The sequence below is a fragment of the Mytilus edulis genome, chromosome 6 (genome assembly GCF_963676685.1).
Source record: "Mytilus edulis chromosome 6, xbMytEdul2.2, whole genome shotgun sequence".
NCBI lineage: Eukaryota > Metazoa > Mollusca > Bivalvia > Mytilida > Mytilidae > Mytilus > Mytilus edulis.
Genome location: NC_092349.1, coordinates 59,459,367 through 59,483,691, shown reverse-complemented (window position 1 = coordinate 59,483,691; position 24,325 = coordinate 59,459,367). Strand labels below are relative to the sequence as shown.

General features: G+C 31.8%; 1 protein-coding gene across 2 annotated transcripts in view; it reads left to right on the top strand.

Annotated features, from left to right (window-relative positions):
• The window catches only part of LOC139527996 (uncharacterized), a 289,349-nt gene that overhangs the window by 182,725 nt on the left and 82,299 nt on the right, over positions 1 to 24,325 (top strand). Inside the window, exons 2-11 of one of the 2 annotated variants that reach the window (XM_071323757.1) lie at positions 6,768 to 6,910; positions 7,638 to 7,728; positions 9,248 to 9,418; positions 10,682 to 10,795; positions 12,085 to 12,268; positions 14,055 to 14,233; positions 16,863 to 17,039; positions 17,653 to 17,824; positions 19,853 to 19,959; positions 23,187 to 23,333. The exons of the other annotated variant lie outside the window; for it this stretch is intronic. Coding sequence (XP_071179858.1) covers positions 6,770 to 6,910; positions 7,638 to 7,728; positions 9,248 to 9,418; positions 10,682 to 10,795; positions 12,085 to 12,268; positions 14,055 to 14,233; positions 16,863 to 17,039; positions 17,653 to 17,824; positions 19,853 to 19,959; positions 23,187 to 23,333 — 1,483 coding nt within the window. The 5' untranslated portion in view covers positions 6,768 to 6,769. The remainder of the gene's footprint in view (positions 1 to 6,767; positions 6,911 to 7,637; positions 7,729 to 9,247; positions 9,419 to 10,681; positions 10,796 to 12,084; positions 12,269 to 14,054; positions 14,234 to 16,862; positions 17,040 to 17,652; positions 17,825 to 19,852; positions 19,960 to 23,186; positions 23,334 to 24,325) is intronic. 2 annotated transcript variants of the gene reach the window in all.

The window sequence follows — 24,325 nt, the reverse complement described above, 5'->3', positions numbered from 1 at the left end:
CATTCCCAAAAACTGGGGAAATATCGTTTACTTGATTGCAAAGGTTGCATGTTGAATGCATGCAAGGTCCAGAGACAAAAGATTTGAAGCATTTTCAATACACGGAAATAGACCTTTATGAAATTAAGACCATTACTAAACATCACTGCCATATATTTGTTTAGACAATTATCAATTTCGACATGATAAAACATGCATTCAAGCAAATTAACTGTAGGAAAATGTATAGTCATTTCTATTTCATTTATTTCATTTTGTTTAAATCTTTCATTGAGGGAATGACATTTTAACTATAAAAAAGGAGGGGTATGTTTTTTTTTCTAAAAAGATATTATAATCCCGAATTTGATAAGAGAGAAAAAATACTCTGGTCCAGTAGATGACCAAAAAAAAATCTGAATCCAGATTTCCCCCTATCGTATAGTTTTAAATATTGAAAAAAATAATTTGAGTGTTAGCGTTGAAGAACTCAATAAGATTGATCGCGCTTTGCGCGTAAAACAAATTTCCGTCTCAGACATTAAACTATAGCCCCCTTGAAGTTAAATTGTTACTCCCTAATTACCATCTCAAGGAGGCAGAACTTGACTGTGCATTGACATTTATTTGAGATGGAAGTTAATGTACTGGTTTAAGCTCCTCCCATTCTTTGCTATTCAAACGCGAATCCTCAACGGCGGGATTGTAGAGTGAAATAACTAAATCATTCAGTTAACACACTCCTCTAAAAATAACCGAATTAACTCACTAGAAGATCAAAGAAAATTTACCATTCGTGATACAATTTTACTTAAGAATAATCATATCATGATGGATAGATTAAAAAAAGAATCAGAACAAATATCATATCAACAGATTAGACACTCACATATATGGGGCAATAGAAACATCAAGTTAAACGGTAAATGTCTCATTCTTAAAAACTGGATAAACAGTTAAATTTTATTTGTAAATGACATATTTAATAATAGGAAAATTCAATCAACCTATGAGTTTGATAAACTATCCTGCCATGCTAATTTGGTGACAGCGAAGCTCAAATCCCCATATGGAATTTACTAACCCCATATATATCGTATCACGTCACTAGCACTCTATTTAACGAATTTATCTTACCGACTAGCTTAGCTTGTGTTATTTAGACCAGTGGCTTATAAAAAGATAAAGTCTTCAAAACGGTAAGTATTTAGAACCTACTTTGATTGGTCTATACAAAAAACAAATGCCAACAATAATAACTTTTATGAATGATTTATTAACAATTATACTTTTTACTGTATACAAATTATATTGTATATCCGAGCAAAAAAACAAAACAAATTAATGTGTTTAAATTTTTTTTAAATGAATTTCTGGTAATGAACTGACAATTTTAGTCAGTCTTCAATGACTAGCTTATTTCTAAAACTGTTGCAAGTGAGTCTGTAAAAAGGAAAAAAACAACTAAATATCTTCATACATGTATATCATGTATATGCATACATTCTTAATCGAAAAACATTAAACTTCTATTATTATATACATACCTCATATCTACAAGTATCAACTTCTAATCACACTGTATGATTCTTTATGTTACACTGTAAAAGATACCTTATGGCAGTCCATACATATTCCATTATATTACTGTACAACATGTAACATAACAACTATTTTGGTCACTTAGGCCACACCAATTTAATTTCTTGTTCTACGGATTTTTGGACTCCAAAATTTGGGGCGAGGGAGCGATTTATAAATGTTAATAAAAAAATATTCAATTTGCAAATTTTTGAGGCGAAGCTTGAAAAGTAAAGGCGAGCGATTATAATTTTTTTTGTAAACATAAAATAGTAGGTTTTGACAATATTAAAACTTGATTGATCACTTGAACTTTGACATTTCTTTAATTTTTGAAGTATTTTTTCCCCTGTTCATCATGTTCACCAAGAAATAATTAAATCTGGTCTATTTATGTGTGACTGACAATGAGACATTAATTCTCAATCCAAGTCATAATCAGTTTGGGGGCAACCCCTTAATGTTATAAATATCCCTTTTACATGTTTTATGAGGGATCAATATAAGTTATAATATATTTGTTTGTACAAAAGGGCTCATATTTTCTCAAAAAACTATATATCTATCTGGTATTAAATGGTCAAAACATGTCCAAGAATTTTGTAATATTTCTGGACTTTAACCATGTTAAATCAACACATTTACTTTAACAGTTTAATATTATTCAAAATAAGTCATGTAAGTGGACCCCTCTTTTAAAAAAAGTTGTTTAAAATATGATGTAACTCTCCTCTTTTTGAGTACAAAATTATAAGTTTTCAAAGGTTTTGTATAGAAGAACTATACAAATCCTTGGTATTTCTAGGTTTCTTTTCTATGTCAGTAAAATGACTCCTTGTCTCATGGAAGGTTGTTCTCAACATGATAATAACAAACACAGGTCAAAGTCCGGCCTTTTACACAGGGCTTTGATACAGACCAAACAGCAAGCTATAAAGGACCCCAAAATTATTATCGTACACAATTCGAAGAGGAAAACCAACGATCTAATTTATATATCCAAACGGAAAAATACCAATGAACAACATCAACAAACGATAACTGCTAACGTTAGGACCCCTGAATCAATCAGGACAGATGCATCAACATGCAGCGGCTATGGATAGTTTTGTTTCGCCAGCATACAATATAATTGCAGTTGAAGGTTAGGCAAATCCTTCAGAAGTTCTTTGTACTTTATTCTAACAACGAACATTTTTTTATCGGGAATAAAAGTTAGGGGGAAAGAAACCAATCTTTTGTTCGTTACAGGTATTTTACGCTGTTATAAATTTAAATTGGAGCACTCCCACTCTGAATAAATAGGTTTCCTGCTGAAACAAATATTCTCTCAGATATTTACACAGTGTGGTGCGGTGCTTTGATGTTTAAAATCGTTATATACAGGTTAATGGTTAGACTGTGATTTTAAAAACAAATGTTGATATCTTTTTATAATATTTACTAAAAAAACGGTGCGGGAAATGGGCATGATTACATTTCCGGATGCGGGAAGCGGGAATATTAAAAACACAAAAAAATTATGATTGAAAAAAATAGTGCGGGCGGGTCCGTCGAACAAGGAATCAAATTGATGTGGCCTTAAAAACATTTTACCCTGTGTGACATAAATATATATATATACAACTCGTCTAAACATCAACCCAACAATGTTAGATCTGTAAATTTGCTTTCGCAAATTTTTTGCTCTTCCCTCGCCGGGATTCGAACCCATGCTACTAAGATATCATGACACCAAGTCGCCTGCACTGTAGCCGTCCCGCTAGACCACACGACCGCCTGGGCTTCACATTATAAAGCTTTAGGTGGTCGTGTGTTACCTTTCCTCGTCAGTTTTAATCTAGCGTCGTACTACGGTACATGCTAGATAAGGTATGGAGATGTTATTGTTACAGATCCGCTCAATTATCTATAGTAAAGGATCCTACAAATTAATGCACGATACAGTCACAGAAAATAATTATATTTATCAGTACGTCTGAGTCAGTGACAACTCTACAACAGATTTATCCATCGGATCACCAGCAATGATGGTGATACATGGCTGTGTACATTATGTATATACAACTCGTCTAAACATCAACCCAATAATGTTAGATCTGTGTTCTTCCCTCGTCGGGATTCGTACCCATGCTACTGAGATATCTTGACACCGAATCGCCTGCACTGTAGCCGTCCCGCTAGACCACACGATCACCTGGGCTTCACAAAAATAAATACAATATATATATATGTAGGACTCGGAGGTGCTATGGGGACGCTGAAGTGCGATGCTCACGCTGAAGTGCGATGCTCACGCTGAAGTGCGATGGTCCACGCAAAAGTACGATGGTCCGTACGCTGAGGTGCGATGGTTAAGCATGACGTTTGAATATTGTGACGTTTTCAAATACAACATGGATTCGAAGGCAGGAAGATAGTAATGCAACTGGAGGTTACATGTTAACTGAGGAAAGAGTGAAAAAGGAAGTCACGAATATTTAAAGTCCCGGAACGTTTTTTGCATTACATGTGGAGGCAATGCATGGGAAGCAAAGCGCATGAAAGATCAACTTGATCAGCCAATGGGCGCTTCAGTGTTCGGATTTATACCCCAAATTTTTTGCACTGTTAAAAAATAATTATATTTATGTTTATATTTTGATTTATCTTTAAGTAAGCGTCACATGATTTAATGTGGACAACTTAATAAAACGAAAATTGCTAGTATTAGCAATGTTTTGTTATACCAAGTTGATATAATGATGTTTTATCCTGATTTGTGATAACACCGTCGCTGTAGTCTTATTTTCTGATGTCTAATGGCTACTGTGACAATTGTCTACAACATGTTAGACCGAAATTAACATGACTGGTTCCTACGTGTACTTCCCAATTTACGATCCTCCACTAAGTTGAACACAATAATTTCTGAACCCATACTAATGCGTGATAATCGGAAAATTGTCATATTTGAAATTAGATTAAAAGCATCAACATTTTTGATTTGACCTAAACAGAAGTTAAAAGATTTACCAAATACGAGGCTAACAAACTACGGTTGTCAAATCTGAGGGAACGACTGACAAAAAATATATTTTGAATCCAAGATTTTCACAGTACCTTATATTGTTATTTCTTAATATATTTTTTTTTAAATGAAAGCGTTGACAAACTAACAAAACAATCTGACTCAGACAAATAACATACCCCCCCCCCCCCCCCCACTTAAATAGTTTAATGCTTTAATGATGTTGTTTTATTCAAACAACTTTGGCTCTATTTTGTTTGTATACTCAGTGTATACTCAGTGTCACAGACAGACCATCGCATGTCAGCGTACCCACCATTGCACTTCAGCGTAGCTATCAACAAATTAACGTCACAATGTCACCATTGCACTTCAGCGTGATAACCATCGCACTTCAGCGTAGATCATCGCACTTCAGCGTGACCATCGCAGTTAGGAGTACCATCGCGGTTCCGAGTTCTACATATATATATATATATATATATATATATATATATATATATATATATATATATATATATATATATATATATATATATATGTATCTAAATAGATTATCATATAAATTACTTAGTAGAAAAATCAATAGACAATGATAGATAATGCTTCATTAATGCCTTCTAATTAAACTTTTAATTTTTCTACATATTTATTAATATGTCTTAAAAATCTGATACATGGCTTTTTTTCTCCTGAGGTTTGTCCTAAAACGGAGACACTCTACTTAATTGATACAATTAATAGTAATAATTTCATCTGTTAATTTTTCAACAAAGTTGCAAGCTTAAAAGCTGACTTGTTATTAGGTAAATATACACGATTAAGTTTAAAGTAAAATAATTGCATGTAAAACAGTTTTCTAAGAAGAAAAACACATTATCTTAAATTCCAATTAACGATAAAAATTTGAGCTCCAGATTTGATTTCATAATCGTTAATAACACTTTTGAGTTTGAACATGTTTAGGAAAAAAATAGATATAACAATTAGTTCGGGACCAGGAAATGTTTTGACCAAACTTTCACCTTTAGACATCTGAAGTTTACCGATATTCAAATTCCACAAATCTATTCCAATATATAGCATGAAATTCAAAAGATCGTGAAAGTCGCAAAAAAAGATCGCACGCACAAATTAGTTGGTTTGCACTATTTGCACGCTTTTCCACTGCGGTAAATTACTTTTTTCTTTTTAAATACAAATCCGACATTTCGTCGCAGTGTATGTCGAGTCTATGCTTAACTTGTTCAGTAGTTGTTGTTTACCCTTACACGTCAGCAACTTCCTGAACTGTCTGAAAAGCTACAAAGTAATACTGAATTGACCGCACACGATGTGTCTAAAATGTAACGAATGTTTAAAATCGGATAAGTCAAAACTGGATGGATATTTCAAAACTAAGACCTTTGACTTATTTGATTGATTCAGTTTTGCTATTGGAACGTACCCTGTAGATCCAACATATAGACCATTTTCATTCTGAACCATTAATGACTTTTCCGTTGATTTCAAGGTCCACTAGAAATGACTGAAATATAATGGCGTGATAAGCATTCAAAACATAAGTTCTTAATGTTATTAGGATAGTTCTACACTTATACTAAAATAATAATGAAGTTCAATTGACTGATTTTTAACGACTTTAGAAAATCTTGTCTATGAAATAGAAACGTTGTCAGTCAATTTCAAGAAATAAACGATTTGGATATGCCACAAGTATATATGGCACACGGTTTTTTTGCTTTTAATTAAGATTCTTTTGTACTTGTGAAACATTAAAAAAATGAAAATTTTTCAAGAAAGCTTTTAAACCATGATTTCAAAGGGGTGAAGTTAAAATCATTCCTGCGCACGCTGTTACCATGTTCAAGGGTTGGTTGGCCCTTATGTAATATTTCACAGATGATAGCATATATGTTCCTAATGTCATTACGACAATCCTGTCCCCTTTTCAAGAATGTGACCTACCGAGTATGACTTATAACCGGTTTATTAACATGAGCATCACGCCTAGTGCACATGTATTTGATCATCATTAGCTTATGGTTGGGTTGATGTTGCTCAGTCTTTAGTTTTAGTTATGTTGTGGTTTGTTTACTTTTGTTTGTCTGTTTGTCTTTTTTCTTTTTTAGCCATTGCGTTGTCAGTTTATTATAATTTGAATATTCCTCTGGTATATATCGCCTCTCTTTTATAGGTATGACAGCAGTTTCTTCTTTAGGAGATGGTTTTCAGACGGAGTCTCCAGGTGAAAGATCGAGAAAAGACGGATTTGACGACATAAGGCCAGCACATCCAGTCACAGACAAACACGACTATCAAACTAACAACCGCATATCTGTATGTTTATTATACTATTGTATATCGATATAAGAAGATGTGGTAGGAGTGCCAATGAGACAACTCTCCATCCACGTCACAATTTATAAAAGTAAACCATTATAGGTCGAAATACGGTCTTCAACATGAAGCCTTGGCTCACAGCGAACAACATGCTGTAAAGGCCCTAAAATGACTAGTGTATGTCGTTTCACTACTTTTCGAAATCATGCAATTAAGCCAGGTTTTGTCAATCTAAATTACAAAACTTTAACAACAAACATATATGATTTAGATGAACCAACTACGAAAATACAGGATCCTAACTTTGAATAGCTCATATGAAACGTGGAAGGGTTTTAAAATGTTTTGAGCACTCAACCCTTCCAGAATCTCGGACATCATTACACAATGTAAAAGTAGCTGCAAAGTGCTTACAAAATGTAAGTCAATATATCGAAACGAAGCACACAAAAAAAACCAGTTACTAACAAAAAAAGCAATAGACTCAAATATCTGATATAAGATACATCGCTGTGGTCGAAATCTCATTGAAAGCCAAAAACAACAACTAGATAAATCAAGTTATCAAAGCAAATTAATGTAAAAGGTATTATTAAACCAACCAACTACAAACACTATATTACGGATTTCTGGCTTGGACAGACACATAAAGACGGTTTGACAATTGAGAAATATGGTGTAATGATTGTTTAATTATGTTTATATGAAATAAATATTTTAATAGACAGAAATTCAAGATGAACCACGAGTCCAGGGTTTTTTATCACATTTTTTTACTTTTGCTGGAGAAACAATTACTGATCGATATGCTGGAGGTATGTGACTGTATACTCATGATTACTAATGTTTATATTCATACATTACCATTTTTAAATGTTTACCAAAAATATTCATTACGAATTTATTCACAAATACAGAACTATTTCATTTTTTTGTGATTCAATATAGCCTTCACTTATCAATACACAGGCTTCTAAATTATTTGAATTTGTTCATACCCATATTAGGTTATTAAAAAGTAAATACAATAATACGTAACAGGAACGGAAAATCCTACTGAAATGGTGAAATCAAAAGATCAAACGAAAGGAAAACAACTGTCCATAATTCTGACTTGCTATATGCATTTCGTTATGAAGAACCAAGGTAACGCAGGTGAATAACTATGTTTTCATTCCTTTCCGATTGATCTTTTACCTGACGGATTAAGTATGTATGAAAATCGTCTTATCTTCTTAAAGACATACGTCCTACCACTTAATCTCAGACAATGCAATATTTGTCTATTCTTCACAGTTTAATTATAAATATTTAAACTTTCCCCAGTGGAGATATAATGTATCATACTTCATGGTTAAATCTGTATTGCCAACAAAAAGAGATTTGAAAGGAATTTAAATATTTCTTATAATATACAATAACATTAACAAAATAACATCATTCAAAAGAAGTTGGTTGTAAGTCTAGTATCACCAACAAGAAATAAAGAAAGGACTGTTCGCGACTAAGAATGTAATCCAATTAAAATATAAAAATGATATGGTATGTATGAACACTTTGTTAAGTTGAGTGTGAGATATTTAACAATAATGGCTGACTGCTGGTGTACAGTTTGACTGCATATATACATGTACACTTGTTTTTGTTAAATGTCAGCAGCATATGCAAATGGCGTACACGCATAAAAGTTATTTAACCACTTATATGAGTTACTGTAACTGCGCATTTTTTTTAACTGACCTCATGAATTAATTGCAGAATTAGGTATAACGAATGACAAAAGGAAGCATACATATTTACTCTGTTTTGGGTATGTCAATACAAGACCAAAATTACGTATACTACTATGCATACATAGTGTGTAGGGATTTTATATTTGTACTTGCATGTAACGTACGTTTTCTACATTTTTTTTGTTCGGTAGATTTATTGATTGATTGGTATAATGATTTATTGATAGACAAATTGCATAACGTAAAGAGATGCATATTTCATGCTGAGTAGTTTATTGAGTGTGTGTTTATTTGACGTTCATTGACAAACAATTTGTTTTTCCACCCCCCACTCGAATTACTAGACGAGACAGTACGGGGACCACTCCCTCGAGTAAACACGAGTAAATGTCCCCAGATAAACAGTGATAAAAGAGACAAAAACTCTGATTCATGTAAAAAAAAAACGTAAAGATCCAATCCTGATTTTAGATATCACTAACACAACATGCTTATACAATGAATACAAAAAATATACAAGCCGAAAATAATAGATAAAATAAATGCATGAAGGAGGATTCAAGGATATTTGGAATTTTCGATTAACTTCTTATATTTGCAGAAAAAATAAAACAACGCTCCCGAGTTGTAAAAACATCATGGACACCGAGGGATGATATGCAGTTAGGCACAATAGTCAAGGTAAAGAAATCAGGAAAAGAAGTTCATGTGCAATGGGACAAGCTTGAAGAAAAAGTTAACCTGCTTGATATACGCTTAGTTGCAGCAGCAGGTATTCACCAATTATATTTGTTAACCTCTAATCTTGAACTATGTATATGGAGGTGTCACTAGTGTATTATAAACTGCTAACCATTCCGAGGAACCCGAGTTAACCACCGTTTTCTCTGCAGTTTTTAATACTCAATCTTTAGTTTGTTTTTTTGTTTTATAATTTGCTATGCATATAATTTGTTATTCGACGTTTTTTCCTTTATTTTGCCACCATGTTGTCTATTTTATCGTTTGGATTGCCCTTGATATTTTATCATTAAATTCACAAACAGTAAACATAAAATATATAATTCATGTGTAAGGTTGTGTCTAAAAATGATGTATACATTATTAAGATAAAAACTACAATGTATTTCTGCCTGTGTAAAACTGTTTTGTACGGTCATATACATATCATGGTTTAACACATAGATCATCTGTATTTTTGTATTCTCCTGTTTCACTGAATTCTTAAATAAATGATTAAAAGTTGACTGCATGATGCGAAATGGTAAATCAAGGTTGTCAATTTGTTTACACGATATACATGATATATATGTTGAATAAAGATTACCAATTTGTTTATGCGATATATATATAATGAATCAAAGTTGCTAATTTGTTTACCCTGTTTCGTTACTTTCCATAAAAGGCCCTAATGGTGTATCGTACATTTATTATTTCTACTTACCGAATACTGGACTCGGCTTAGTAAGCAAAACTAATATTGTACATGTTGTAGTCAAATGTTTTCAACCTATTGAGCAATTAACTGGTATTGAGGATGTATCTGTTAATACAAACTACATGTAGTTAGCGTATAAATTAATCAAACTTTTCTAGTAATATTACAGATTTTTACAATATCTCAAAATATGATTATTAACAATTCAAAAAAATATTGCATTTCAGTGTTCTATCTCTCTTATATCTATTACAATTAGGTTAAGCAGTCATTTTCAGTCATCCATACAATAAATAATTAAATGACTTTCACTATTGTGAGGTTTTTTTCGTACAGTCCTGAATTTATTATTTCTCGGTTGAATCATTTTAAACAAAATGAAACAGTGTACTTATTTATACTATCAAAGCTTTAAACATGTAATTCTTAAAACCAAATGATTAAAAGAAAAATGCTATTTTCTGCAGTTTTGATTTGATTTGATTTGACAAAAAGTTTTTAATTACATCTCTTTATTATTGTCTTGTTAACAAATATCCCGAAGAAATATTTTTACATAAAATCTTTAAACAGTTCCGAACAATTGTATATTTAAAGAGAAAAGTTCAAGAGTAGTCTTGATATCACGGACAATCATACGCAGTAGTACAGTAAGCAGCATGCAGGTTGGAAGAAACGTTAATCTACGTTTATTAGATAATGCGCCAAGAAGTATGTATTTCTATTTTTAATTTTGATTGTGAGCTTGTCGTTGTAAAACGAAGAGCCTAGTATATAAAATAGATATTTTAGGTATTTGTAATGTCAAGGTAAAACATATAACTCAATACATATGAAGGTCTGCATTTTACATCAAGTTATATAAATTAAAAAAAAAATAACAACGATCATGAAATATAACGCATTAAGAAAATGTCATTTGTAGCTTATAGCAAATAATTGGCTTCTACCTTGGTTGAGACCAGAAGATCTTAAAAGGTCTTTCAGACATAAATCCTTGCATTGTATGCAACGCTTGAACAAAGTAATTGTATCAGAATGAAGGCGAACAACGATGCTTGATGAGCTCTTTTTAACCAGTGTAGTGGAATACAAAGTAATTATTATATGGTTAACATGGTTAATAAGTTGGAAATAAAAAAAATATATTACAACATTTATGATATTATTTTTTATTAATGATTAAATCTTTCTCTTGCAAAGCTCTGATTCCGTGCCTGACTTTGGCTCTTTTCTTTTTTTTTATCAGCTTTTCAAATATGAAAACGTTTCGGATTTCATATATTTTAGTTATTGTTGTAAAAACCACTTATTTAGGCACATAAAGAAAGAACATACAGTTGTACAAATGTTAAACAAAACATTCCAACGCATAACTTTGTCAAAAAGTTTTATTTTGGTACCAGATGAAAGCAATAAGACTTAGGATCACTGTAGAATACTTTTTTTTGTTACATTACATACCACTTTTATAATTTTGGAAGGTTGCAACGAATAGTTGTTGATTGATTGATCTCTACAAAACACTGCAAGATCACTTTTGCATGCCAAATGAAAATTTATGATCCATGTATACGTAGGGAACTGTTATATCCCTTCCACATCTGCAATATCTACATTGTATCCCCACTTATTTTGGTTATCATTTTACTCATCTGAATTGTTATAAAAGTGGTATTAGTTATTGTTTTACGTGCAGTACAGTGTCATATGTAGCTAATATTTGTAATCTTTCCAAATAAAATGGTTAAGTCAATAGCAAATAAATCTCATATATCTTATCAACTCTTTAGAAACATAGCTTTCAAAAAAAGGTTGGTTTTTTTATATGTATTCGTAAAAGTCTTAATTTAATCATTCTTAAAATATCAAGTGACATGTCAATACTATAGTTTAACCCAAAACATTCCAGACACGAACGCTTATATTTTAACATGTCTTAACATATTAAACCTGACATACTTTTATCTAGCTTTTTCGAAAATTTGTTTTATTCAAAGAAAAAATAGCACACGGTTCAAGAGTAGTGAAAAAATCATGGATACCCAAAGAAGAAAAGCCTTTAGGTACAATAGTTATGGTGAAGACATTAAGAAGAGAAGTGTATGTCCAATGGGACCAGATTGAAGAAAAGGTTGATCTTCATGATATACGTTTAGAGTCTAGTAAACAATGCGCCAACAGGTATTACCCAATAAATATAAAAAGAAGATTTGGATGAATGCCAATGAGACTGCACTCCACAAGAGACCAATTGACACAGAAATTAACATATTTAGGTTACTGTACGGTCTTCAACAATGAGCAATGTTCATATCGCATAGTCATCTATAACAAGCCCGAAATGACAAATGTAAAACAATTCTAACGAGAAAACTAACAGCCTAATTTATGTACAAAAAATGAACGAAAAACATGTCAGCGGGATTGCAACCCCCCCCCCCCCCCCACACACACCTGGGACAGTGGTTTAAGATTGCTTATCTCAAGATTTTTTTTTTAGATCTTTGTTTTTAAATACAAGAGATGAGTTCGGGTTCGAGTTTAGTAAAGAAAATGAATTTACTGCCGTCACAAACAAAACGTAAAATGAAGTATACGCATCACATAAGGTCGTCTAATTGGCAACCACTAATTATTGAAATGATATATAAAAAAGCACTAAATTGTCAGTCTAAGATCAAAGCAAATATTTGTTGACTGCATCGGCTACTGTCCTACTGTTCTACTGAAAATCAATTCAGTTCGGTTGCCTAGCTGCAACATACATGTATGCCACTACCTTATATAAAAATGATGTTATCATTAAACTGGACACGAGCAACATCAGACATGGAGATTTAACCAGATAAATTGATCGTTGTTTGCTTTTAAGTCCAATGACATGTATTTCATGCATGATCAGGACGAAAACTAATACACAATTATTCCAGAAGGTTTGTCTCTCTCTCTGTGAGGCAATTCGATATATCCTGAACAACAAAATGAACGCCAATTTCAGAAGTTTTTTTTGTAAATGTTGGTACAAAAACAAAACGAACATATTTCAATACCTCATTCACACTTGGAGTGATCACCAAAGAAAGCCTTCTATGAACACAGTTTTGATATGTTTCATTAAACAAAAACTCAGTTTGCATTCAAAGTAATGAAAGCCTATTATCCTATAAATTCAGTTCGAATACCGAATGCAAGCTGCAATTTCAACTCCGCTCTTTTTCTTAATTCAGTGTAATGTTCTGTCTCATTTATATATTTTGAAGGACGCGCCAAATATTTAACTGACAGATAACATTTCTTCTGAAAAGCTTATTGATGATTTTATGAGTTTGTTGTTCCGAAAAGGAGATATGATATGTGCATCAAAGTTGTAATGAAGTGCATAAAAGAAAGGTTAGGCAATTGTAAGGCAACCAATAAAGAAAACCCATAACGTGTGGTCAGATATTGCAGGCTCCGACATGAAAATTATGACACAATTCAATTGAGAAATTTAACGGCTTAATTTCAAAACTGTTTACGAAAAACAAACATTACAGACATGAACCAACAACAACCGCTGAACTACATACTCCTGTCATTAAACATACACATAAAGCATGTTAAACATATGTTTGAGAGCTCAATCCTCCCCTATCCAAGGACAGACTATTACAGTACAACATATAAGAGTGACTATAACAATAAGTTGAACAAAGCTGAACGCATTATATGGATACAAATAGAAATACATCTATCAAAAACACAAATTGTACGTGAACGTGTACTTTGACTTCCTAAAAACAAAAATGAAGATAGCAAGTACAGTTCGGAGCGAACTCAGGTTTGATTTAAATTTCATTGGATTCAACTTGGCATAAACTCGAATGAGATAACTTACTTTTTTTAATTAAAATTTAATGATAACGAACAATTACAAGATAACTTATACTTAAGTTTAGCATCTATGTATAATCATTATTCTTGATAGAGAAAAAGAAGAAGGTTCAAGAGTAGTTAAAATAGCATGGACATCCAAAGAAGAAAGTTATGTAGGCACAATAGTTAAGATCAACAAAGCAAAACAAACAGCTCGTGTTCGATGGGACAAGCAGCCTGAAGAAAAAGTTAAGCTGTTTAAACTACGTTTAGTCGGCAGTTATGTAACAGGTATTAACTAATGATATATTTTAACTTTATTCTGTTCGCTATTTGCATATGTTTTTTTTTTATTCAAGCATGAAAGATGATTTCAGTTTTTTGAAAAGTTCACAATACAATTCAAAATGTAAATGAAGGTATGTGTCCCAAAGAGGCCATGCAATTTATTTCACAGCTTAAAATCAGTCTGTTCAAGCGTATTTGGGCAAGCGTAAAATTGAGTTAACTAGTTGTTTACTTGATTCGGCATGTTTGTTTTCTTCAAAAATCCTAATCCAATTCAGGAATATGGTTTCTTATTGCAGTTCATTGTTTCCATTGTTCCGTTGTTTTTCTCTTATAGTTGCTGTCTTTCCATTGCTTTTGGTTTATAACTCATATTTGTTTCTCTTAAACAATTTATGACTATTGAACAGCAATAAACTATTGTTGCCATTACGGTACGTCCGGTGACAATTAAACTCCTTGGTGACGCTCACATTTAACAGTTTTAAGTTTGTAAAAGGCAGTATGCAGTATTATTAAAAGGGAGTCGAAAGATGCATAAGGAAAATTTAAGGTCGAAAATAAACTGATTATGTCTTGGCTAAAAAAAAATAAAAATAAAACAGACAGACATACATACATACATACATACAAACAAACGAAAAAGAAAACGACAGTAAACTTAACACAACATATAAAGCAAAAGACTAAGCAAAACGAACAAAAATCATAATATTTTTTAAAATGTGTTCAATAATTAACATCTTCAAAATTTATCATACACTATTCAAAATACAGTGTGAAAATTATTTAATTGCTAACAGTCATTCCGCATCTTTTTTAAATCAACCTTCATTTTTAAAATAAAATATAACATTCATGATGGCATAACATTCAACAATAAAGTCCACAGGTAACAGGAATCGTGTTTGCATGATCCTAGCGAAAAATGCAATGATAAGTATTAAATGCTTTATTTAGTAATGTTATAGGGTTGTAAAAGCATTGAACGTGTGTACATTTGCTCAACGTTTTTAAACCCCGTTGCATTTAAGAAAAGAAGCATTTAATTTGAAAGCTTAATGTTTACATGCCTACCATTTTAAATTATCATATGACGTTTTCAAACGTTTGAGTGCACATCGGAGGCAAAATACGAATATATTGTATGTCAGCTTATCGAGAATGATTTCTTTCTGTTGTTTTCATTGTGAAAAGGATGAGTTGGAACGAATGCGTAACTGAATATCATTAAAACACAGAAACATAAATAATTATATAAGCTGATAAAAATTGTTGACTGTCGACGGTCATCAATGCATTTAACTTCTCCAAACTCTCCATGTACATGTATTTTATTTTAACTCGTGTTAGCATGTCACCTATAACGTTTTTCATTCACGGTTTTTTATAAGTGTGAGAATAAAGAGAAAATGAAAACATTTGCCTTTGCTTAGAGAGCTTCGATCCAAAATAAATGCCGTATTTGTGCTTTTAGAATAGAAACAATGCATGGGGTCTTGAATTTATACTGATTCTAATACTGGTTTGCCCTTTATGCCGTGGTAATAGTTATCAAAGGTTCCAAGCTTTTAATTTAATACGCCAGACGCGCATATCGTCTACATAAGACTCATGAGTGACGCTCAGATCAAAATTGGAAGAAAACCTAACACGTACAAAGTTGAAGAGTATTTAGGACCCAAAATTTAAAAACGTTGTACCATATACGGTTAAGGTAATTTATGCCTGGGATATAAAATATTTTCCATAAAGGGCTCATCCATGGCAAAATCAGTATTAAATAAAGCTCCCATGAATTACAAATAGGAACTGTTCGATATATTGTAAGACTAAATGAACATTTAATTAGCCATCACAAGATTTGTCAACTATGTAAACTTTGAAGTGGTTTAAAAGTATATTACCGGTGTAAAAAATTCCCTGCACATATGCGGTAATTTTATAGATGGAATTGAAGCAGCTATAATGTCAATATAGTTGAATGAATTGTTGGCGACTGTCATACAAAAAAAAGTAAAATCACAAAAAAACTGAATTCCGAGGAAAATTCAAAAAATATAGCACATCAAACGAATGGATAGGAAATGTCATTTCCATGACTTATATTTTAGTACTCGCATTTTCTTATGTAGAAAATTGTGGATTAAATTTGGTTTTATAGCTAGCTAAACCTCAAACTTGTATGACAGTCGCTTCAAATTCCATGAAAACGATGTGTGAACATAACAAACAAAATAGGTAGAAATGTCAATAATAGGGGAACAGCGCTCAACAATGAGAGCTATAAAACCAGATTTAATCCATCATTTTCTACATAAGGAAATGCATGTATCATGTCAAGAATATGACAGTTGTTATCCATCGTTTGATGCGTTTGTGCTTTTAATTTTGCCATCAGATTATGGACTTTCCCTTGATGATATATCGTGGGATTCTGTATTTTTGGTTATTTTACTTTTCATTTCATTCTGGTGCTGAAATGAGTGCAATGAGGATCCGAACTGTATTGATTATCATTCACTGTTAGACCAGAGCCCATAATGCATGAGCGCATACACGCATACATTGTACATGAACACATCATGTCGCGAGGGATGACCTACATTTGAATTATTGTTTTTATTTACAGAAAAAATAGATATAGGTTCTAGAGTAGTTAAAAAAACACAGACAACTCGAGAGGAAATACCTTTTGGTACAATAGTCAATATTCACCAATCCAAAAACGAAGTTCAAGTTCAATGGGACAAACCTGAGGAAAAAGTTAACTCGCTAGTTCTTCGCTTATATGACAATGCGACATCAGGTAGAAAAAAGTGTAGTTGTGTAAATTGTTTTATTTTTGAAATATATGCATTAAATGTTATATGGAAATCATTGTGTTCAGAAATACTGGAAAAAATATCCTTTAATATACCGCCTCTCTTTTTAAGAGTTCCTGCAACTCTTACAAACCGTACAGAAAGACATAACTAATCCCTGAAACCGACAACTGTGATATCTTTATTTCCAAAACTTCGTTTATATGCATATCACAATGAGAGGCAGGTAAAAGAAAAGTTAAAAGATACCATGGCCAATTTAAACCAATCAGTCAAAGAAAAAAGCAAACACCATGACAAACAAAAACTTCGAAATGTATACACATTCCATAGTCTCCTTGATTTATAGTTTCTGTTTACAAGGAAGGTATTGAACCAAGAGCATCAAAAAGTTATTTTTGCACCTTGTTATTTGCAGATATTTTGCAGATCCTGATTAAGTGTCGTGGATGTATACCCAATATTTTTTCTCTTCTATCCTATCATTCTTGTTCTACAAAATAAAATAAAAAACACCCAATCAAAGGCAAATTCATTTTAATAATATGATGTGTATGAATGTAAACACTAGTAAACGTATTTTACTGTTTGTTTCAGGAGTGATACATACTAACGTAACATGTGATGAATGTTATACGTATCCTTTGCGTGGCATACGATGGAAATGTCTTCACTGCGACAGCTACGATCTTTGCACAGTCTGCTATATGGCTGATGAACACAATATCAGTCACATCTTCAGTCGAATCCAAAGCGAGGATTCGAAAGGGTAATAATCATGATCTGCTTTTATTCACATATTATTTTCCATTACTATTATGTGTTATTGTGTTTTAATCTTAAAAATACAGTGTTTTATTTCGTTGAAATACATTTGGTTTCGACCAAACATACTGAAGTTATTCAAGACTTCTGAACGAATTGAATTTAATGTAAAAGTTCGTTGCAGGCCAGACAAAGTTCAATATTAAGTCCATTGTTTCAAGTCAAACAGTGTATCTCGTTGATAATGTACAACAGAAAAATAGAACTATTTCTGTTTATTTTTCCTTAGAAAGCTTTTAAAATTACAATCTAAATTGAAAATTAGTTTTGATTGAACCCACATTCAAGCTTATAATCCTAGAGCGCAGAGTGGACAAACTGAATAATCAAGTTACAGTTAGATATACAATTCTTTATTGATTACAAGCATAATGTCTATGCAATGACTCCGTAATATATTAAGGTGACAAGCATTATACATGTATATTCTAAATTTTACAATCCTTAAATATTAAGTTTAAATATTTTAAAAGTATTGTATATGAAAGAACTATTTTGGTATTCCATTATTAAAAATGTTTGTGTTATCAAATGAAAAGCGCCAAAATATTGAACCGGTACAACAAACAACAAAACATTAGTGTTATCCCCCGATGGTTTGTATAACAGTCATATTCCGCCGCTTTAAGATTAATGACGTATTTAAAAAAAAACACAATATCGGTATATAAATATTAAATATTTTGTCGGCTACAGACTGCCAAGATATCATCATTTAATTTAAAATGGTAAACCCGGATGTACATCAGCGATATGTATTTTTAATAACGGTTTATACAACAAAAATGCATCTCTGTATGAACTATTACTGGCCATATTGGTACTTTACACTTTAAATATATGCTTTTATCATGAATCAGTAAACGTTTTTACTAAAAATTACTTTATAATTATAAATTACACCAATATTGGTATAAAATAATTTCAAACATTGCTGGTGTCAGCATTTCCCCTTTAAATTCAGATTATTTTTTTAGATTATTGTTAAAAATAGAAATAAAATTAAAAATTTATAGACAACACTATATGAATTCTTTACGTCCGAATGGTTTTAAATCATGATGGAAAGTACATGAACTACATCAGGAGGACCTCACGATATTGTGAACAAAGCAACATGAAACTAGATATGGACAATGCCCCCTTTTGTGCTCTGTCATATGCATATGTATAGTTCCACATTTAATTTTGACAAACCGTGATGTTGGGATACAACTTGAAATTGTTACAATGTCTGTTAGATAAAAATTGAGGACACACCTGAACAAAATATGACTAAGTCCAACTACCTGTCAATTTCAGAATATTTGATATTAATTGAATCCTGTGGCCAAACACATCTTCATTATATATATGAACATCCTACCAAATATTAAAGTTGTACCTCTAAATCTCTAGGGGGTGATAGCCAGACAAACAATGCATCCTAATCCGGACGGACGGACAGGGATAAATTGTTATGACCCTCAACATCTTATCGAAGGGGCATAAATATATTGTAAATATCCCATCCTATCAATATAATAGTTCTTCAAACGCGTTTACTCAAACGTTGGCAATAAAGTGTCTATACTTCTATTATACTTACATGTACAAAAAGTTTAATCAATGTCGACACTTGAAAAGTGAAATAAGCAAAAGACATTTTTTTAAACAAAAATTTACATGAACGATAAAGCATGTGAAACAATGTGCGTACATGTATATATTACGTAAACATATTTTTTTCCCCGATAATAACTTTTTTTTAACTTGAAAGTAACACGACTGGTGTGGCATATGGAGCAAAATCTGCTGACACTTCTAAGTCAACTAAGGTCACCCCAAATTGTTTTAGAACTTGTGATCATCAATCGTCCGTTTATTGCAGTGTTTTGTAGAAATTTGCTACTTTATTCTTTCTATATAATCAAACACTTAAATATTTGAAGAAATAAGCTTATTTTATTAGATTTTTTTTCCTGTGTTACAGAAAAGAAATGCCAGCACGGTTTGATATGAAGTTCACAGGCTATGCATTTGCTTGTGGCATACAAGAGAAATCAGAAGTTTCGCTTCGGAAAGATAACAGAAAAAGGGGTAACAACATAACAGATTGTTTTTCTTTTTTTATATTTGAATTCGATTTTATTTCTCTAGGTAGTTTTCAAGAGAATGTCTGAAATTCTATTTAAACGTAAAATAACAAAAATAAATAACTTTGAGCAAAAATTCTAAACGGAAAGTCTCCTACCAAATAGCAAAATCATAAGCTCAGGCACATCAAACGAATGGATAATAACTGACATATTCCTGACTTGGAACAGGCATTTTCTTATGTAGAAAATGGTGGATTGATTAAACCTGGTTTGATAGCTAGCTGAACCTCTCACTTGTATTAATGTCGCATAAAACCTCATTATACATTTACATTAACATTGACGGCAATTTATGAACAAAACAAATTGACACAATGTACTAATTTGGGTACAACAACCAACTTTCGAAGATCGAATCCCCATATGGAATTACTGACCCCATATATATCGTATTAGTTCACTAGCACATCGTGTAACGAATTCATCTTACCAACTATCTTCAAATGTGGTATTTTGACTAGCGGCCTATCAAAGTGATCAAGTCTTCAATACTTAGTATGACGATCCTGCTTCCATTTGTCTATACAGAAAACAAATGCCAACAGAAACAAATTTTTAGCTTTATATTTGTTGATGAATTTTATTTCAATCGTTCATTACAGGTATCAATTTCTTCGTCTGTTGAATTCTTTTTGAAAGGGAAGTAACTCTGTTATGCCAACAATACAGCAACTTGTTAGCTTCAATTATGTTTTATGAACTTATCTCAACCTTTCATCATCAATTTCTTCGTCTGTTGAATCCTTTCTGATTTTTCCTCAACACCGTGTTGTTTTTAAAAAGGCTTGTGGCATCTTTTTTGTTTGAAAGGGAAGTAACTCCTTACTAACCCCATATGGTTGCTTAACCTCTACGGTAACTAACCATGTAATTTTTTAGAGCACCCTATATGTAATATATAGTCAGCACGTGTAGTCCGTTAACCAATCATATTCCCATAAATCTAAAGGTAAGATAATGATTTATATATGTTGATTTTATTTTTCATACAATTTTTATGAATTTGACAATACATGTTGATTCTAGGTTTCAGTATACATCATAAGGGCATTAAATTTTGTTCCAAAGATACGTTAAGTGGGAATGGGGACAATTTTTGCAAAAAATGTACAAATTATTAATCTAATATTTCAAGTATTTTTGTGCAATCCGTTATCATTCGATTACCCTGATTTTGTATTTGTAATAGAGTACAATCAGTTACTTTGTCAAAAATTATAACATTATATTCAAGTAACTGTTATATACCTGCTACAATATAAAACAAAATAATAAAGACATTATAACACCATTATTTCGACTTTTTTTTTCTTTTCCCCAAAAGCACCATCTTGAATAGTGTATTAAAAAGTAATACAAAAATACCGGACTCAATGATCAATTCAAACATGAATTTTCATAAAAACTGACACGATCAAACGTTTTCAACTGACGGAACGAGTGGAACATAACAGTATTATATCTTCATATCGAAGTCTGTGACCACATGATTTGTGTAGATCATTAAAACGCAAACGTATTTATCAACAACATACAACTTGTTAAGAAAAGTCTGAAATCGGATATAAGGGGACGACCATTTGATATTCTGGGGGGGGGGGGGGGTCAGGAGGATTTAGAAAATAGATAACTCGGCCATGATAATCACAAAAACAAAAGGTTTGTTCTGTGGTAGTTTGAAAATAAATTACCTGACTTGCAATGTATTGATAATAGATAACTCAACAGGTCTAATTGAAAGTATGAGATGGCACCAGATTCTTCGTAAATTCATCTTTTCCCCAAAAAAAATCGCGAAACACTTCCCAAATTTTTTTCATAATAAAAGTATAAATATTATTCAAATATACTTGATATGTCTGAAAATGTGTTTTATTTAACTTGAGGTATCTTGTCTCAGGAAACCTTACCTTACTTTTATTTTAACATATGTTAAATGCTTCATGTAGGAAATTTCAAAACGATTGTCTCCATATCAAATTGTGTTCACAGCGAGTGCCTAGCAAGAAGCAAATTCTGTTTTCCCTCAGACGTAGCCCTGATTTTTCGGGATCAATATTTCTTATTTATTTGTCTTTTGTTCATTGATTGCCCTTCTGTATTCTGATAGTGTTGCATTCCTTTTGTAATGCAGTAATTTTGTTATGAACTTGCAGACTTTACTATGTGAATTCCATTTTTACTTTATCATGTACATTGGTCTTTTGATGTTGTCCCTAGAAACTTAAGTCTTACACTGAATTTATACATTTTGCTTTGAGACCAAAATATTGTCAAAAAATTATTAATACAAAACTTTCATTTTCAGATTATGAAAGGGTCTTCGGAACACTCAGAAAACATGATTTTGCATCATTTGTTCTATAGCTTCTTGGGCTTTCAGTGGCTCCATAATCCTTTAAAAAAAAATTGCCTCGCTCCGCTCGACGAAATATGTTTCCCAATACTTTTAAAAGAGGTGTTACAACCAAACTTTAATACTATGAATGTATGCAATACATGTATATGCAGTTGGGAATATAAAAGATTAATTTCTGCAGAGGATGATGATTAATTCTGATTAAAATGGTACATAATGACTTGACTATACATGCATTTTTTTTATAATGAACAAATCATTTAAAAATTGTATGTTTTCGAATATCATAAATATAGTTAATCAGTCTCTTGCTTTAATGATAATGAAAAATCTTGCTTCAATAGTGCGGAAGATGAATAATCTGTCCTTTTAGTTCACAAAAATAAATAACCGATCAAAAGCAAACCCTTCTTGCCCCCTCCCCCTTTCAGAATAGCAAATGGTCGTCCCCTAACATGATTTAAAACCAAACTTGAGAACTTTATTCGACGATTTTTATGCTTTTTACAAATGTTTACCTATTCCAAAACAAATTCAGTAATATTTCAGAAATAAGAAGAGACAAATGAGCATTTTATATGTTTTCAGTTTAAGTTGAATGCAAACTTCAAACAAAACCTGACAAAACTGCTCCTTGACATTGAGACAGTTCGATTTACATAATTATAAGCTTTATACAAAATGAGCCGTTGTGGATTTTGATATTGATATTATATTGTGATAATTATATTTTCACACGTTTACGTAGAAATAGAAAGCCACTTTAACATTTCACTGTTGATTTTATCTATATGATGTTTCAATTCAAGGTGTAGTACTTACAATGCGAGGTGACGAAATTGAAGTGCAATGGTCAGCCAATCATAAACAAAGTCAACACAATATACTGGAACTACAATGTGAGAGCACAGTAGCACGGCAGTTTTATCCTGATCATCTCCCGATACTTGGAAAAGGTTACCATCATTTACTTTTCAAAGCATGTACTTACAATACATGATCATGACTGTACTAAAATGAGAAAAAAGATTAATATTGATTCTATCTCAAACACAAGCAGTACTGACTATTGATAGAAAGTGTATGAAATACTCGTATAAATTAAATGAAAGTATAAAAAACAGATAGAAAGAGGTTACATCTCAACATGGTTTATTTTGAAAATCCCTTTAAAGTAATGTTTTTGCGCCTGAATAATTTTTAAATGAATGTTCTGGGTCTAATTTTGAAAGATAAATAAAGAACTAGCAAAATGTTGAAAAAGAGAGGTATTGATAATTTGGTTCAAACGATATATATGCAAAAGAACGAGGTAGTATTTTGTTTTTTTTCTCTCATTAAGGAAGCTGGCTTGTCATGTTTTAGATTTTTTTGTCAAATTTTTCGGAATCCTCTGGTTTTATCCATTTGAATGCCTTGAAAAAAATTGCCCGGTGACCCCCATTTTTCTTTTTGTAAATCTTTAACATGTATAATGATAAGCCATCTGTAAAAGTCTTATAACATTTTAATTACTTTTTAACAGTTTTTGAGAACTTCAACTTGTCAATGATAAAGCTATGAAAAGTCAAGAGAGAATATTTTCCCGTCAAAATTTCAATAGCTAATATCTCAAAAACAAGCACGGTGACCTATATATATTTTTTGCTTTTTGGATTCCTTTATTAATCCCCTATCTATATAAACTAGTGTTTTGAAAAATTAATTACTTTGAAACTGAGAAGCGAACTCTCTTAAATTGGAGATAGTGTTCACCATTGAATGCACAAGTATGTCAGAAGGTACAGAAAAGGGACGTTACTAAAATAGCACAATAATTTAAAGTAAATGAGCGAAAAATGTAATATGACGTTTCTTTTTGAACCTCGATTTGAGACCGAACATCGGTCTGAGTACAAAATATATATATATAAATATTGCACTCAGACCGTTATATATATATATGTAA